The 18,670-nt window shown below is 37.5% G+C and overlaps 1 protein-coding gene across 1 annotated transcript; it reads right to left on the bottom strand.

Annotated features, from left to right (window-relative positions):
* Nucleotides 1-6,498: 6,498 nt before the first annotated feature.
* On the bottom strand, nucleotides 6,499-9,581 carry LOC103712533 (patatin-like protein 2). The gene is made up of 7 exons (XM_008799084.4): nucleotides 9,318-9,581; nucleotides 8,977-9,158; nucleotides 8,694-8,880; nucleotides 7,661-7,822; nucleotides 7,273-7,575; nucleotides 6,934-7,112; nucleotides 6,499-6,841 (listed from the first exon to the last, which is right to left on the bottom strand). The coding sequence occupies exons 1-7, from the start codon at nucleotides 9,453-9,455 to the stop codon at nucleotides 6,763-6,765; spliced, it is 1,230 nt and encodes a 409-aa protein (XP_008797306.2). The 5' UTR covers nucleotides 9,456-9,581; the 3' UTR covers nucleotides 6,499-6,762.
* Nucleotides 9,582-18,670: the final 9,089 nt, after the last annotated feature.

Here is an 18,670-nt window from a genome sequence, read left to right as displayed (position 1 = left end):
AAAGTGTGATTTCTAGGAATTACTGCAAAATACTAAGGACTTCATTTGTTGTAATCGTTGTGAAATTTGTAACTAGTCCAAAACACACGCAACCCAGGCACTACTGGCTTGCCTAGTTTTACCTTATTTCCTGTCTTTTCTTGGTAATGAAACATAACCATACAAGAGTTAGGATAGTGATTATAAGAAAACACCAAATTCAAGCTCCCAACAATTCATGTATTACATACTGCAGAAATAGATGCATAAAATAGATACAATTCTTTGTACTTACACAATCCAAGCAACAAAACAAATACATGTAGACACAGAAATATACACCATGCATGCAGAGGAGGCTTACGTGACCTCCTGATGATGCTTATTCTACTAGTTCTTGTCACCGCCTCTGCTATTAATACTATGACCTACGCCAGGGCTGTGCCCGGGTGCCGTGGGTCGGGAATCTATGGCCGCCGTAAGGACACGGGCATCGTGCCCTTCAATGGTCTTTGATGTCATGCTGCTTGTCCCTCTTTCGATATTGCTGTCGCCTGCCGTGGGTCGAGCATCCATGGCCACCATGAGGACACGGTTATCGTGCCCTTCAATGGTGTTTGATACCATGCTGCTTGTCCTTCTTTCGATTTTGCTGTCGCCTCGCTCTGGGCACTCTCTACATCCCCTAGATTTAAACTTCTCTTCCTTCAAATGCCTTCCCTCTGATGAAAGATAATCATTAGCAAGAATTAGCACAATAACAAGAATACAAGAATAGAACTGCTTCTTTCCAGCCATGACAACACACACACACACACACACAGAGAGAGAGAGAGAGAGAGAGAGAGAGAGAGAGAGAGAGAGAGAGAACAAAACAATGGAAGTCTTGGAAGAGAAGGCAAGATTGGCACCTCCATTCTATTCTCTAGTCTATTTATCATCGAAGAAAGTTTCCCTTGAGTTACTATTCCCACAACTATAATAAGAGTAATAAAATGTCAAGTGGAAAGGAGAAAAAGATTGGACAATATGATCTTCCAGGAGTTTTAAGGTTTCTTTTTTCAATTGGTATCTTAACTAGCTAAGGACCAATACCTAAACACCCCATTCAAACTTTTCCCACTATAGGCCCATACCATAAGGTTGTTTCTTTATATTTTCTTGCACTTGGAAATGGGTATAGCGGCAACATGTTTAAAGATGCCTTTTTAGTCATGTAAAAGAGTAAAAGTACAGCATAGAATTGCCCCTGGTTGATTCAAGGAAACCATACTCTAGGGTGATACTCATGTAAAGTGAACCATGGGAACTCCCGGATTACTAAGTATGATTCAACTTTATCATTCTGAGACCAAGTAAAGTGAAGCATAAAATACTCTTGGTTGCTAGTAAAAGGAAGAACCTCCTTTTTTTTTTTAAGTTAAAAGGAAGTATTTGACTACAGAAAGTTAAGGAATCTCAACACTTAACTCTTTAGACTACAGAAAGTATATGACTGTAACAGTCGAATAGCATAATATCTATGTATATGCTCCTTATATTCTATGTTTCAAGAGAATTACTGAACTCGATGTGGACTACTTTGACCACTACGAGTATTCAGAAAAATCACCAAACTCAATGCAGAATATTTTGGCCACTACGTACGAGCATTAAGGAGGATCACTAGACTAGATGTGGAATACTTTGGCCAGTATAAATATTCAAGAGGATTATTAAAATCGATGCGTGATGAGGTCAAGAGAGATCGGTCTCCGGCCCGCGCATCTAGCACTACGGGGGATCTGCCGCCCTCCGACCTCGTCCCCATCGCTATCAGACAACAGAGGCGACTGCTTCTCTTCAGAAGTATTGTCCACTTTGAAGGGGGTTTCATAGTCTCTTCCCAACACACGGTTTTGCCCCACAAAAGGCGCCTCTGAAGAGAAAGGAGTAGCCCCCCTCCATTTAAGGAACAGACATCTCCGCTATCTAGTCGATGTGGGACTAAGTTCGGACCCTTTATTTCCACAACATAGCCCCCTCAGTGGAGGGGTCAGTGCCGGGGTCAAAGGCTCTCAACGAAAGCACCATTGATGAGGTCAAGGGAGATCGGCTTTCGGCCCGCGCGTCCAGCGCTACGGGAGGATTTACCGCCCTCAGACCTCGTCCCCACCGGTCTCAGACAGCGGAGGCGACTGCTTCTCCTCAGAGATATTGTCCGCTTTGAAGGGGGTTTCATAGTCTCTTCCCAACGCACGGTTTTGCCCCACAAAAGGCGCCTTTGAAGAGAAATACTTTGACCATTACAAGTAGGGCTGGAAAGGGTTCAGGAGCAAGATCCATCATATCGGAAAGGCGAGTTGCATGTTAAACTTCAGAAAGCCATAATTTGGTCATACGATGCCCGATTGAAATGATCTTTTTTTTAAAAAAAAATAGGTATTTTTTCGAGATCTAAAACTTTGGCCCAATCTCTAGAAGGTTGAATTGGGCCAAAATTCCATCATTTAGGTCCCGAAATGGACAGGTCAAACCAAAAGTTTTCTTTTTAGATAAGATTTTGACTGGGCGTAACTCTCTATCCGAAAAGAATCAGATGAAGTGACATCGGACAAAGTTGATGTAGAAGTCGAGATCTACCTCCTCAAAAATTTTAGTTTTTTTAGAATATTTTTACTAATCATTTATTTTAGGATATTTCATCTTATTTGAAGTAGGAGAAGAACTCAATCCAAATTGTGAAGAGGGACATCGCTAGTATTATAAATAGATGCTATGTACCTCAGTTTAAGAGTTGTGAAGAATCAATGAAAGAAAAGAGAACTTAAAGTCTTTCGAGATTCCTTTATCTCCTTCTAGTTTTCTTTTGAGAGATTCAAATTGAGCGAGTTGAAAAAAATCTTTCTTCTCTTCGATCGGATCATTCTACTTAATAAACAATTAGTAAGGGCAATCTCAAGATCACTCTGTTTGTAGTTAGATAGGTGGGTCCAATGGAATATATAGTGTCTACAAGGGGATCCATCAATTGGAGGTACATGTATGGCTTATAGAAACAAGACTGATAGGATTACCATTCTGTTTAAATACACCAATTAACTGAATGTGGTGATTAATTCGTAGGACTACGTTAGTGTGTCGATCACCTTCAGATGATGATTGCATACCATCTTATATTCTGATTATTTGTTATCCAAAAGTAATGCATTGTAGTTGGTTTGCTGAAATGAAATGATTCTTAAGCTTATTGACCTCCTCCATCTCTTCTCTGATTGCTAGCAAAGCTTGGCGTCGTCAAAACCTTTTTACAACCTCGAAGGTCTTAAGAAGAATCAAGTAGTTTTTTTTAATTTTTTATTTGCAACTAGATGGGCTGAAGTACAAGTTGCGTGACCTCTTATACTACTGCATGCACCAAGAAATATGGGATTCCCCTGTTCAATGTCCATTCCACTAAGCTTAAAGTAGTTTTTATTGGATGGTTGCCATGAGAGAGATGATACTTTTTGTGGACAGACCTACTTTCCATTAAGTCTCTTGGATGAACAAAGCCCTCGTGTTTTTAATATTGGAACCCTGAAAATAATGGTTATGATGATCAGCCATCAAAAGCATAATATTGAGCCTGATTAAAGTTTTGGTCGGCGAAACCTACTTTCTAACCAAAATGTCTTTGATCAAGAATGGCCTCATGCTTTTAATAATTTGGACCTTGAGAATAAGGATTATGATCTTCAGCTGCCGAAAGCATAAGATTCCCTATTTAAATCATATTGCAAGTTTAATTCTTGGGCTAGAGGAGGGACACTCAATATCTTGAAGAAAGCAGCACTAGTAGTAAAGTAGTACTAGCGATGTCGATGCTAGTTAGTCCATGGCACTCTGTTTTCAATACACAATGGTTTGCTGTGCGAGAGATCTTGGGTGGCTTACTGTAAAGAATGGAACAATAGTATTAAAATGGAGAAAAATTTGACGACACAAAGTGAGCTGCTGGCATCTTTTTGTATTAAGTTTTAAATTGTTTAAACCATTGGAACATGATCTGAATGAAGTTTTTCTTGAGCATGCTTTTAGAGGTCAGATTTTTGCAACTTCTGTTAAGGAGAAGAATCTCCTTTCATGAGGGAGCCCATGGCCGCTCATTTGTTCCATCTAAGCATGTACTGTTAGAGGTGCAGCTTTCCAATAGATGACTCTGTTGCTTGGCACGAGTTGCATGCTATCAGAAAACTGAAATTGAGTAAATCTTTCTGAATTACAAGTTCCATTTATCTCACTATTTTACTGTACAAATGAGGTGGAAATGGCATTGGCATCCGAATTTGCGATATTAAATGACTCAGTCCTGTTGATCCGTGCATGCTTTGAAGCATTCTCAGGTTTGTACCCCCCAAAAAGAAACGGCATTCTCAGGTTACAAGTGAGAACCTTATGCTTGTATCCACAACTACAAATAACGTATACAATAGTTCATAGTTCTTTCTAAATGAAAAAAATGCTTATGCTGTCCGTAGCGGGAAGCTTTTTGGTGTCAAAAGCTACATAGATACATTTATCAAATGTTGCTTATGGGAAATATTTTACTTAAAAACTGCTATATTTTTATTTTAAAAAAGTATTATAAAGAAATAATCTACTAGAATAAAGTCAAAAAAATTAAAAAGAATTTTTTTGGATTGAGCCCTATGATATACACAATCCTAAAAACGTGATTCGCCCCTACATGCAGATTTGCGACTATCTCTTCTCTAAGTTACAACAATCCAGCTCAGCCCGATTTTTCTTTAACGAGCACGATCACTAGGAGGCTCAACCCAACCGACTTCTTTAATTGCCTAAAAAATAAAAAAAAATAGAAAACAGAAAGTTGAAGGATTGAAAAACTCTTTGCCGGTAGTATAATCTCTTGGAAGACTGAGAAACAGAGAAATCAGATTATTTTTGAATTAATTGTGAATTAGTCTATCCGAAAGACCGAAAAGACACGATAGTTCTGCAGATATGTAACGTTTTTCTTTTGAAAAGTTACAACTCTTCTGAAAGAGACATCTTATAAAAAAAAATATTTTAAAACATTTAAAACAATTAAAATTTAAGGGATAAAAAAAGTTATTTTTTTTTAATTAAAACTCCCGCAGGTATGACCACATTTGACAACGCCTGATGAAGCTTCATGCTCCCTAGTTTTTCTCCGGACAATCTCATGAAGGTATGTGCCGCCATGACCACATTTGACAACGTCTGATGAAGCTTCATGCTCCCTAGTTTTCTCCGCACAATCTCATGAAGGTATGTGCGGCCATGCCTGCGGCCTGATTTGCCATCTTTCTGACAACTTCATTAGCATTACGGAGAACTTAACCAATAACTTCCAGCTGATATAGCTGTCAAAATTTTCAAAAAATGGGGAATTTTGAAAGCGGATTGCATGTCTCTTTCTGATTATTTTTAACCTTCGATGACGGTCATATCGTTTTGCATTCCAAATTTATATTACATTTTAAAGACTTCAATATTCTACATGCGAGCATATTTCTTTCCAGCCCGATTTTGTATCCATGGACAAATTATGGTGGCAATGTAGTTCATAGATTCATTTAATTGATGTATTCAAGTGAGAGTTTCTTAGTTTTTTCTACGGGAAAAATTAATGGCCAACGGGCGTACTCTTTTGGAGTAAATGGGCGCGCGCCAGCGGGCGCCCGAGCGCCAATTGGCGTCCGCTGGCGCACGTTGCCAAAGCCCGATTCGGAATTAAAGGTGGGCTGGCCGCGTCCGTGTTCCGCGGACACGTGCCAGCTCCTTTTTAATTCTGCATTTGAATTTCGGAGTGTCCGCGGAAGGCGCGGAAGCATCCGCTAAATGACCAAAGTGCCCCGACTAAAATCCCTGTATGAATCCCTCTATTTCATCATTTATGAGATACGAAAAATTACAAAAAAATACTAGAAAAACTCTGAAGAAATTCTTCCTCCTCTTAGCCACTTTTGATTTTTATTTTTATATATTTATTCAGTTTATTTTATTTTTTTCATTCCGCTCTTTGCTAGATCTGCAAGTCCGATCAGGTTTGTTTTGACTTCTTTCGAGACGTACCGAAGAAGAAGTTGTAGGGTCGTCGTATCTCAGAAAAGGATTGTCGGAAGATCCGTACGTGAGAGCAAATACTTCTTTGGAACAGCGTCTACGCACTTCGACCTGCCTTCAATTAGGCTACTTTCTTCTATCTTTATTTTTAATTTAATATTAGTAGATTTGTAGGATTTGAAATTCTATGATATAAATTTATTAAATGCATAGATTTATTTTGTGCTGGATTAGATTTATTTTGCATTAAGATAGAATTATTTGGATGCCGAATAATATACATGTATATGATTTCTTTTAAAATTTTCTATTAATTAAATTTATAAATTTATTTATTTATTTAGATGAACAATCTTCCGAGAAGTACAAATCTTGACATCTAAGTTTGTGTGCGTGTGCGTGCGTGCGTGTGTGTGTGTGAGAGAGAGAGAGAGAGAGTCCAGCTTCACCAAAACATCCTTATCAGTTGTTACACAGGACTTACAGAATGGAATGAAAGAATTCTACGGTCCTTTTAAGGATATTAATTTACAGAACTCTCCTCCCAGCAAATTTGCCTACAATGTCATAATACTACCATCTCTTGTACCGAATGAACTAATTCCATCCACCATGAATTCGTAGACTGCTTGTATCCAATGAACAGCGGGCCTTTTCTCCCGTCAAAAAAGGGAAAATTTAATCAGAGTTACAGTAAACGAGTGATGTTCATTAATGTTTTATGGGCGATCTCGCATGCGGGGATCTTGACTCACGAAGTCTTCTTTCATCCGAGAGTAGTTTAGCAAACCTGCAAATATGCACCAATTGGGTTTAAATGATCTTTTTGTCACAAATCTTGGTCGAACAAAAGTAACAACAAACTGAAATGGTTCTTTCTACCTTCTAAGAGCATCTTCATTTGTTCCTTCTCCATTTCCAACTGGTTCAAACACACCGGTCTCCAAATTCACCCTTGAGACTGGCCTCTTCAACAACTGCTCACCCCTCTTCACGAGATCCTCTAAGTTGTCCTTCGTGGAGACATCAGCAGAAGATATAGTCCCACTCAATGTATCATCCTGCGTTTCCGCAAGAATAAAAATTAAGGCTTAAATTATAATAAAACAAGCGATAAGTTTCCTTTTTTTTTTGTTTTTTGTTATTTTTCATACTTTTCTGATCACTTGTTCATCATGTTGAAATGAGTAGTTATCTGATAATATAAGATTAAATGCGTACCTCAATCCGAAGATAATTTGATTCAGAGCGAAGAGCTTGAAAGACCACCGAAATGTGGATGTCAACCATGTTAGCACTTGATTGCATGAACACATCCACCAAAGGCGTGGATCCGCTGCTAAGAAACCACCCCAGAACTCCCCATTTGCTTGCCCGTTTCGCGCTGTACCTTTCTTCAACCTTTGTCGAACCAGTCCCCAGTGATATGAGTAGAAGTTTGCGGTAGTCCATAGGTTTGTAGGGGAAGTAATCTGGGTTCCCTTTATGCACCTCCTTCGTTACTTCTCCTATTGCAATCAATGCCTGAAAGTTCACAATTAGAGAGCTTAGCACCATCGATCCATGAATCTTTATCAAACTTCTTTATTATGGTTGGGTGGGTACGTACTGGATTATTGGCAGCAACGCCTCCATCGATGAGGTGGAACTCTCTCACATTCCCTTCAGCATCCTTGGTTTCAAAGTAATGGGATGGGAGGTAAGTGGGTGCTGCAGTAGCACCAATACAGATGTCAGAAAGCTGCGCATTCAGAGAGCTCTTACGCTTCACCTGAAAAATCTCAGCTCCATACGTAAGATTCATGGATGACTTCATGTCCAAAATGATAAGAGATATTGGCTTATCAATTATGTTATTAGTTGGGCTAGCTTTTCAAATAGGAAGCCATGAATATTCTCAACTACCCTTCAAGTATTTCTATAATATATATATAGCTAGACTTGGCTCTATCCAAGAGGATCTTCACTCAGACCCGGTCAATATAGATGATATGATGTCGGATATAATCTACTATCTCTAAACTGCTTATACTCAAAAATTCATGTGATTTCAAAGTGTATGTGTATAAAGAGAGAGAGAGAGGTGGTGATGATTGTTAATATAAAAGGAGTAATTAGTATGTTCTACATAGCACTGACTGAATCTGATTTGCTAGGAAAAGCTCAGTATGTGTGAGTTTTTTGCCCATTCAGCATTCGTCGAAGTTCTAAAGGATATACCATATAGTTTACGATCAGGTAGTCCTTTATTAGCAGTAAATCCTTATTACATTAAACGAATAAGCCTGCTTCCTGTACATGCAGAACCAACTGTGGCTTGGTTTGACATTGTATCTGTAGGTACTCTCTTTTGGCCTCTACATCAGGTGAACAAATGTTACTGCATGAACTTTAAAGTTTAAATGGTTGTCAACTTTCACAAAATTTCATCTGCTTTCCACCATGGATCCTTTCGACTATTTTTTTGGAGGGAAGGAAGGCGATGGATCCCTTCAACCGTGGTTTACACTTACTAGCTCCTAATCATTTTAAGATCTTTTGTCCTCGGTTACTTGGATCATGATAATTCTATGCTGTAAGCAGAAGCATTGTAGTCCATGAAAAGAGAGAACAAAATAAGTAGGATTAAAGAAGGATCTCACCTCATAGCTGGAGAAAATGGTGGAGTGGAGCCGCTTGATATCAAAAGTTGGAATAACCACATTAGTTAATGTTTGGTGCAATCGTGTACTTCCTAGATTTTCCCTGATAAGTTTATGAAGATATTTTCCAGTGTACTTGGGTTCCCATAGAGCTCTAGCCATCCTCATGATTGGTGCCAAAATTCCTCTAAAATAAGAAATTTAGGAATCATTAATTAGGAATGTCAATGAATTACTAAAGAAAAGATTGTGCGCAAATATCTAATAGTGGTCCTTTAGTTACCCATATTGTGGAAAAATTTTGGGGCTTTCTACTAGGTAAAAGGATTTTATGTCTTTTGCTGCGAAGAGAGGGCGGTTATCTTCATCTGGTGCAGCTAACATTGCCGCCGCAAGACCACCAGTGTCCGTTCCTGCAATCACATCAAAATAGTCTGCAATCCTTGCATCCTCGCCATCAAGTTTCTGCACAAGTAAAATTAAAAGGCCTCATGAGTTAGAGTTGTATGGAAGAAACAGAAACAGTACTAGAACATATAATCTAATTTAAATGTGCTCATAAGCTGAAATATCCAATACAGAATCAAGATATGTACTTATATTTCAGCTCGAAATATATCATACCTGAAGCTCTGACTCCAAGGAGCTGAGGATAATAGCAGGAATAATTCCTCTAATTCCTCCATCAATGCTTAGAATGGTTATTAGATTCCCATATGTTGGGGCATGTATCTGACTGATGTTTGATTTCGATTTTTCCATGCAAGACTACTTAGTATGTATGAATGAAGATGGAAATTCTCAATAAGAACTAACCGAGCTTCTAAATCCTTTCAATTATGCAGTACTGATGGAGTTCTGCAATGCAGAATGAGCTTTTATAGATGAATAATTCATCAGGCATCCTTCTGGAATTCTGGTCCAAGAAAATGATCAATTGCAGTCTCTATGGCCTATTCAAGAATTCCACGAATTTTCACATAAGTGTGTCATGGCTGCCGCCAATTTATCATTACGACCATACCATATGGACATCCAAAAAATGGTTTTGATTATGGTGAAGTGCAAGACATCACCGGAGACTTGTAGGAAGAAAGCATTACATTGGATGTTAGGTGGCTTGTGTGGCTCTAATTTGAATTTGCTGATCTTAATATACAAGTTGACCAAGGAAGATCGAGTTAGCATTCTAGGAAAAGCATTTAAAGGAGGGTAATGAGATAGACAAGTTAGATTTCAGATCTCGACGTATTCTTGTGGCACACTGGTTATGAATATTCAAATGTGGAACATCGTTTTCGTGTCGGGCACACAAGAAGCAATTAACACGTGGGAATCGCAATGCAAATGATTCGACATAAATATGCATTTCAATGCCATTTATGTGCATAAAATAAGAAACAATCACAAGTGAATTGACATTGGATTGTTACAACAGGAGATTTGGCCTTGATTCTTATTGCTTTTTCAGGAAAAAGAGGAGAGAACTTTGTCAGCACAAATATTTTAGTTTGGTAGATCTATCAGAGAATCCATGTAAAGATCGTATTGAGAGAAAAAAAGAACCTAAAATGATAATTATTTTAAGTAATCTACATAGTATTTTTCTCAAACTCACTAACAAGTACATGGCAAAAGAAAGAGAACCCAAAACAGAACGTAGCAGCTAGTTTGTGCCCAACAAATTCATAGATATGTCTTCTGATGGTAGTTACCACAAAGCTATTGATGAACAATGGAAAATTTATAGACGAAGGCACAATAGAGTGGCATATGTCAATAGAAAATATCGTCCTTCACCTATGCAGACCTGTTCTCTTGCCATCTTTCAACTAAGTTAGCATATTCATAGCTTTTTCCTTTACATTTCAGTGATTAGCTGATGCATCTCTACTGTCATATTTTAAATTCATATTATTATGTATAATGTTTATAGTTATGTTGTATGTGCAGAAAGACTTTCACCAAATTATCATGCAGTAAACCCTGAATACAACAAGCTAGGTCAGAAACACCACCTTAACATCAGCTATTATTTAATGCTCAGGTAAAAAAAGATATTATTAATAACATGATTAAATTGCACATATCAGTTGCATTTATATTGGTTTCAATCATCAATTCCGTATGTTCATACCCTTTTTCTTTCTTCTGAGAAAGGCTTTGCATGTTCAAAGATCCACTTGTAAGTAGCATCCCTTTTGCATTCTTATCAATAATATAAACTTGTGACTAACTTCCTATTAGTTCAAAAGTTGGGTGGTTCTTTTTCAATAATCATAGCATTTGTCTTCTTTTATTTTAGCATATTCAATATATGATCCCTCAAATGTTACGGATTCACACTCTTCTATCTCGTAGTACTTGGCGTATTTTATTCAACATAGATTCCTCGATGTGGTGCTTTGATGACATTTAGAGTTCATGGACAATCTTGGAATGTTCTTTTGAGAGAAGAGAGTCTTTGACTTAAACTTTGTCTCGAGATATTGAAATGCATGCAAGCACAAAATTAAATATCTATGAAGAAACAGAGCTTATCTATCATACTAATATATCTACAGAGAAACAAAGCTTATCAACTCATACAAAGGGGAATAAGGATATTCATATGTGACTAAACAAATACAATTCAACTGAAATCTTCTGGAGTATACTCAAATATTCAACAGATCTGCTTCATGCAAGATCAAAGTTAATTGTGAGACTATGTCTTAGTGTTGCTTATTGGGTACAATTCATTTTGTCGGTGATTCCTGATAACACTGATCTATGGACATTGATGCGCTTAGGTGACAGGCAAAACTAAAAAAAATCTGGTCTCTTGCTGCATTTATATAATCCAATTCCTAAATAAGCTTAGTATTTGACAAAAGAAGGTGCTTCAGCATGAATATTTTCTTTCCCTAGTAAAGAAGATTGGCTCCTTATTGTTTTCATTCCAACCTATCAAGATGATACTAGAGCATGTGTTTCTCTTTGGCCCTCTTTTGATAATGCGCTACTGCTCATCATCTCAACAAGAATTCTTCCAGCATAAACTGTTGGTTAGAAAATGTAGTTAATTTTCGAAGAATTGATAGAAGTGAAATCCTCAGCTTTACCTTCAAAAAAATAAGTAATGAAATAAAGGTTATTTCCTACAAGCTCATGTACTCAAGTTGTTAAAGCTCATTTCTCCACTATTGATATCAGTAGTATTGATCTAGCGTCACAGCCTGATGTTGCTTTGGGACTGGGATGGTTTGTGTTACAGTGCAACTGTGATAGCTGAAGGCATTATTGATGAAGTCCTTGGTGAATACAGGCTAGTTCAAGGTTTTTTCCACACCTTCCCCCTGGACAACAGCCTAAACCAACCCCTGGAACACAATTAATTCTAGACTAATTGATGGCTGGGTAGTGAGTGGTAGAGGTTGGCACTGTGTTGAGGCATTGATGGAGTCAGTGGATAGTTGATTCCCCCACCTGCACAGGAAACGATGGTGCCCTTTTATCAATTCCCTCTTCCCTCAGATGAAGGTTGCTCTTGTTTGGTGCTATATCTTGCTTCGAGTTCTGCACATAGCTCATCTTCATGTTCCCTTGGAGGTACGTTTTCCTTGCATTAATTAAGATACTGAATGTATTTGTTTGTCATGCATTGGCTTTGGTGAAGGTTAATCAGGATCGTCATGATATCGTAGATTTCACGGCATTATAGTTTCATGTTTTGAGGAAGTAGATGTCACGCATGTTAATGATAGCAGTAATCTGATCTTATTTGAGGAAGCTGAACTTGTTGAGTCCTTGGACCAATTCTCTTGGTGACGCAGTAGGTGTATGTCTATGAACAGCCGCTCCTTCAGTTGTACATTTTAAATTTTTCATGTTGATGATGTGCATTGGTGACTCTTTTAACAACAGTATCGATTTTGAAGGTTCATTCCAGGTTCTAAATTTCTTGATTATGGTGTCAATACTCTCTGACATTCTTTTGTGATAGAATAAAAAAAAATGCCAAAGAGAAGATTGTACAAATATTGACTTGGTTTTCTACTGTGCACCACTTCAGAGGGATTCTTTTGAGCAGATTAGCATTTGGATTTGCGCATGAATTCACCTTCATTTCTTGTTTTCTTTTTTTCCAAGAGGAAAAGTTGGAACTAAAGGTCTAATATGCTTCCATTAAGAAAATTAATAGTCTTAGAACTCCCCCATTGGTAGAGTACAAAGTGAGAGAAAGATAGAAAGAAAGGGAGAAGGAAGAGGAGAGGAAGGCCTAAAAAACAAAACAAAAACAAGAGAGGGGGAGGGTTAATCAGCATGCTAGTTCCCCTCTCTTACAGCAACTGGATATACTAGGCTTAAAGAGGAGTGTGAATGCTTCTTGCCATCGTACACTCGGATAAAGGCTTAAAGCATTAATTTGGAGTCTTTTTTTTCTCTAGAAAGAAAAGTCTAATGTTACATTCAAGCTAGATGCACCAGCACGTAACAATGCTAATAAAGTCCCAAAATTTCCTCCACAATTTTTCTATCACATTGCTTCTACTAGGAGGTTCACGATTCAAAGACGGATCGACGTAAATACCTAATTCTCATAGCGTGTAACAAGTGCTTCCATGTATTCTTTGAAAACTGCTAGGTAGCAAATTATTAGTTGAAAGAAAACTCTAGAGTTTCATTCTAGCCCCATGCACCAGCATGTAATAGCACAAATAAAGTCCCAACCTTTCCACAATTATTTTTCTAACATATCGCTTTTACTAGGAGGTTCGCGATTCAAAGATGGATCTATGCAAATACCAAATTCTCCTAGCATGTAACAAATGCTTCCATATATTCTTTGAAAACCGCTAGGTAGCAAATTATTATTTGAAAGCAAACTCTAGAGTTTCATTCTAGCCAGAAGCCAGCATGTAATAGCACAAATAAAATCCCAACCTTTTATCAATCATTTTTCTAACACGTTGCTTTTACTAGGAAGTGTACAATTAAAAGACGACTAATCTCTGTAAATACCTAATTCTCGTGATATATAACAAAGGCTTCCGTATATTATTTCAAAATTGATGGCTAATAGTAGAAAGAAAACTCTAGGGTTTCATTCTAGCTAGATGCACTAGTACGTAATGGCACAAATGAAGTGCCAAACTTTTCTCAAATACTTTTCTAACCCATTGTTTTACCAGAAAGTTCACAATTGAAAGACGGATCTATATAATACCTAATTCTCATGGTGTGTAGCAAATAAATTTTTACATTCTTGAAAAAGTCTCAAGTAACGTATTAGTTGTGGCCTCCACACTACATTCGTAGTGAGAACAACCATTAAGCACATGCTTGCCACTCTCCCATAGATTTTCTTTAGTTAGGATTTTATTTTATAAATTTAGCCAAATGAAAATTTCTATCTTTCCTTGTGCTTTTCTTTGGTACAAACCTTCTCTTGTACTTTTGACTTCAAGAAAGAAAATGTATATGGTGCATGTTGCCACATTGTAGGAGAAAGTGATAGCATTGTTGAATAAAACACAATCCATTCCTTACCTGCCTCCATGTCTATCCATCCGGATTCAATATTAACCGCACAATGTCCTTAGTGTTTCATAATAATGGATGTAAGAATCAAATTTTAACACATGACGTTTAAGTGTCTGACTCAACTAGAGGAAAAGACAATATTGAATTTGGAAAAAATATTTTAACTTATATATTATATAATACTAATAGAAAATGCTAAAATATATTATTTGTTAGGATCTTTATTAACATGTTTTGGAACCTATAGTTCTAGTTAGCTTAAAGATTTAGAAATATGGCATTATGTAATATTATCGTAATATATATATTCTTGATCAATATCTAAGAAGAACAAAGGAACTCTAATATTACTATAATAGATCAAACTCATTATAGGATTAATTCAATCTATACCAATTTTAAAAGCTATAAATTTAAAAATAATAAGTGGGGTGGTCCTGAGATTGTGTTATCCATCAGATTGAGTTGCTCGTCTCCTTTGCAATCAAAGATATGGTTGTACGTCCTTACTTGAATAAGATCTGCTCTATAGGCTCGTACAACCATATCCTTGATTGCAAAAGAGACGAGCAAATCAGTTTGGTAAACGACTCCTATTCATATATGTATTTGATATGGATTTTGCGAACTAGATGCTAGTGTGGTACTCAGATAATATAGATTGTTCAGCAAGTTGCACTACTCCAAAATATTCTGAATCAGCTTCTTCATTAAGTACAAGCCAAGTCATGGGACCTAGCTTTGTTGCTAATCCACTATTTTTACTTAGTCCCTAAATCATCTATTAGGCTTCAGATAATGTGAAAAGGCAAAGGAACGTGTGTCTCAAAGGAGTCCTATAAGAACACATCTTTCCAAAAACAAGTACATCTCAAACTAAAATTTTTATGCCCTTCAAAAGGATAGGGTGGACCGTAAGGACCCCTCTCTAAAAGGGTGAGAGATTGATTTTAGGAGAAGAAGAAAGCTCATTTACATTTATCATCTTCCAGTAATTACCTATAATTAATTAGCTCTAAGAATGATCCCTCCTAGTATCAGTTTCCACCACCACTTCCTTGGCATTACTTAGTTGAAACGTATGTGATTCTTAATATCGTGACCTCTTTTCTTCTTCTCTCTATAGATATAGATGTGACAAAAATTAGCTTGACTTGAAAACCTAACCAAACCAGACCCTATTGGATCATATTTGGGTGAAGGTTTTAGTTAGGGTTAGGTATGGGTCATATTTTCTGACTCAAACTTTAAATGTGTTGGGCGTAGATCAAAGTTTTCTTATGCCTAGGTCATGAGGTTAGAGTTTTATTTAGGTTGAAATGATTTAGGTCTAGATGTTATGATCTTGCATAAAAATTTTTGAGCGGTTGGTCTTTATCTTACTACTAGTTATTTAAATCATGTTAAAAATTAGCCAATAAAAATTATAAAATATTAGATTTGGTAGATTAGGTTAGGTTTTTTGGGGGTTGAGTCTTGCAAAATAGATTAGGTTAAGATCAAAATGAGTAACCTAAAATAACAAATCAAGTATCGAACAAGATTTTGTAAGTTGCCCTTACTTGAACTGACCCACCCCAACCTCTTGCCATCCTGTATCTCACCATGCAATGCTCTCCTCATGTCTTGTCCTTTTCTTTTCACAGAAAGTTAATAATGAGATGAGAGAGATGATAATACCATAAAGAAGTGTATATCTACCTCCAATGAATAGGGAATTGCATTTCCAAGTGAAACTAGAGTATCCATGGACTAGGCTCAAGAAGGAACCTCCAAGAGAAATTCATTCTCATTTTTTTTTATTATTAATATACATTAATGGATAGTTGGGCCTATGGGTATTCGTGAAAGTGTCCCTTGGAATCTTGGGACATCATTAATAGGACTTCTGGGCACTTATGAAGTATCCCTAATAAATTTTGAATGGCCAGCTAGTGATCGTTATTATGAATATTTTGGAAGTTATCCATCGTTAATATTTTATAGGGTCATGTCCTATAAATATGTAAGGAGTTCTTGTTTTGTGCTTATCCCTTTCATGGAGGATTCCATAAAGAAGTGTGTGTTTGTCCAATTGTACTTGTGTTACGTTCGCCTATCTCATTCATTCCATCCCAATATCGAGTTGGTATCGGAGCATTAGTTCTTGATGGTGGAATGTAATCATGGATCAAATGAAGATTAGCACTCTGATTCATGAACGTGACATATGGAATGTCATGATTAAAGACTTGCAGAGACGTGCAACTTCTAGAAGAGCAACTTGCTCGAAACGATGGTCTAAGACATGGTGAATCTCATCATGTCTCGGAGCATGATACCCCAAGCAACAAAGAAGAGGAACTTACTTGCTTTACATCATACTCGCCATCGAGCATCGAGTGAGGAGACTTCTCTCCATTGTCATCCTTGGAGGGACCATAGATTCTAATCAGACTATGGCATTAAAGTTGATATCTTGAAATTTGAAGGAAGTATCCTACTGGATGAATTCGTAGATTGGCTTCACAACATGGAGCAAGTCTTTGAATACAAAGATGTGCCAGACCACTGCAAAGTGAAGCTTATAGCCAAAAATTTGAGAGAGCACGCTTTTATTTGGTCGGAGCACCTCAAAATTCGGCAGTTGCATGAAGGCAAGCCTAGAGCCGGATCTTGCGAGAAATAAAAAGCAGTACTCAAAGAGAAATTTTTACTGCTAAAGAACTATTACAAGATCCAAACCTTAAGGATTCTTGCTTTGCACAAGAACGTAACTCGGTGGAGGAGCACAGAGGATGTTAATCATCTCGTGATTTGGTGTGGTATTTTTGAATTGGAGGAGCAAAACATGGCTCGTTACCCTGGTAGGCTCCGACAAGCGGATCTCCGACGAGTTCATTGGACTTATCATGCTATTTACAAGCTTGCAGTCAAAGCGAAGAGACAATTTGAAGAAAAGAAGTAACATAGAGAACACTCCCAATTGAGGGAGTGGTTCTCAATCTTCTGATGTTTGAAGCTAGTCTCCTAAGCATGATGGTGCAACTCCTTCTAACCTTTTTATGTCTTCCAACTCCGACCATAGGTGAGGCTACAAATGCCAAGACATTGGACATATAGCCTCAAAATTTCCAAATAGAAAGGTTGCCACATCTTGGAGGAATGCTTGAAGAAAATGTGGAGAATTTCCTACCCATGATGAGGATCGGGAGAGGAAGAAGATATCACCTGTGGAGATGAGGAGGCTTTTGTCATCCGACAAAGCTTGAATCCCTCCTATATTGTAAAAAACCATTCTCATAACTTTCATGACTGGAGAAGAGAGATGAGGTGCAAGTTAATATTTGTTGGAGGTAGATGTACTCTTGGTCCATAGTATTATCATGTCTCCTCTCCCATTATCAACATTCTATGGAAAGGAAAGGAGATCTGAGGGGAGCACTGCTTGGTGAGATATGGGGTTAGCAATGAATTGAGTTGGCTTGTTAGGTAGGGATAACACCCTACAAAACCTTTGACTGATACCTGAACTGACCTAACATCAGGCTAAGAATTCTCGACTCATACCCACCCAATTATCATTTTAGCTCACCCTTTTTGAACCTAATCTAATATAATTTGCAATGCCAAAGGAAATACATACGAGAAACCTCTGGGAACCAGACTGATAAAAGATATAGAGATGAAATTTTGAATAGAAAATAAATCATCCAAATTCTTTAGAAGTCTTCACTGCTTTAATATCATGTCTCAATATGGCCTAACTCCAAGCATTCCATTTCGGTATTAATAAACCTGCCGCTAGCTAAGCTAATATTTGGCACGAGCATCACTACGCGCATTTCATCCAAGCGAATGAAACATTCCATGAATGGTTGTGATATTAGTAATCAATTTATCTGGAGTACGTTTGACATGTATTCTTGGAAATTAATATGATGTGCTTCTTTATCTCTGTTACTTGGAGGGATGTAACGAGAAGTGTATGTATGAGAGAGGAGGGGAGGGGTACTGAATGAAATACTATTATGGAGATGACTCCTGAGTATTTGCATTATATGGAGATGACTGGAAAACAATTTTTTTAAGTAGAGCATACGCTTTTGTGTTATTACAATGATTCACAGCTTCAGTCGTCCAAAACGGTTTCGACAGGTGGGTCACAGGTTCAGCCATTCAACCATGAATCAGTTGCGATTGGGATGGAGATGGATCTCCATCTCCCTCCGCATTTGCGGTACACTAGGTGTAGTTATCTCAGGCTAGGCTTTGTAACTAGATCACTAGTTCCCCGTATTCCAAGACACTAGCCACAAGTATAGCATTCCAACTGATCAAAATCCAAATTAAACTATGTGCAGAAGAATGCACGAGTACTAGTAATGAAGAGTTGCAGTGCTTGTTAAGACATCACATTTAATGCCAGCCAATAAATCAACAGATTAGGCTCATCATTGTGAGCATATCAA

The sequence above is a fragment of the Phoenix dactylifera genome, chromosome 15 (genome assembly GCF_051530095.1).
Source record: "Phoenix dactylifera cultivar Ajwa chromosome 15, Ajwa_hap1_PhDact_Kaust_v1.1, whole genome shotgun sequence".
In the NCBI taxonomy this organism is placed as follows: Eukaryota; Viridiplantae; Streptophyta; class Magnoliopsida; order Arecales; family Arecaceae; genus Phoenix; species Phoenix dactylifera.
Note: the sequence above shows the minus strand (reverse complement) of the source record. Positions and strands in the feature narration are given on the sequence as shown.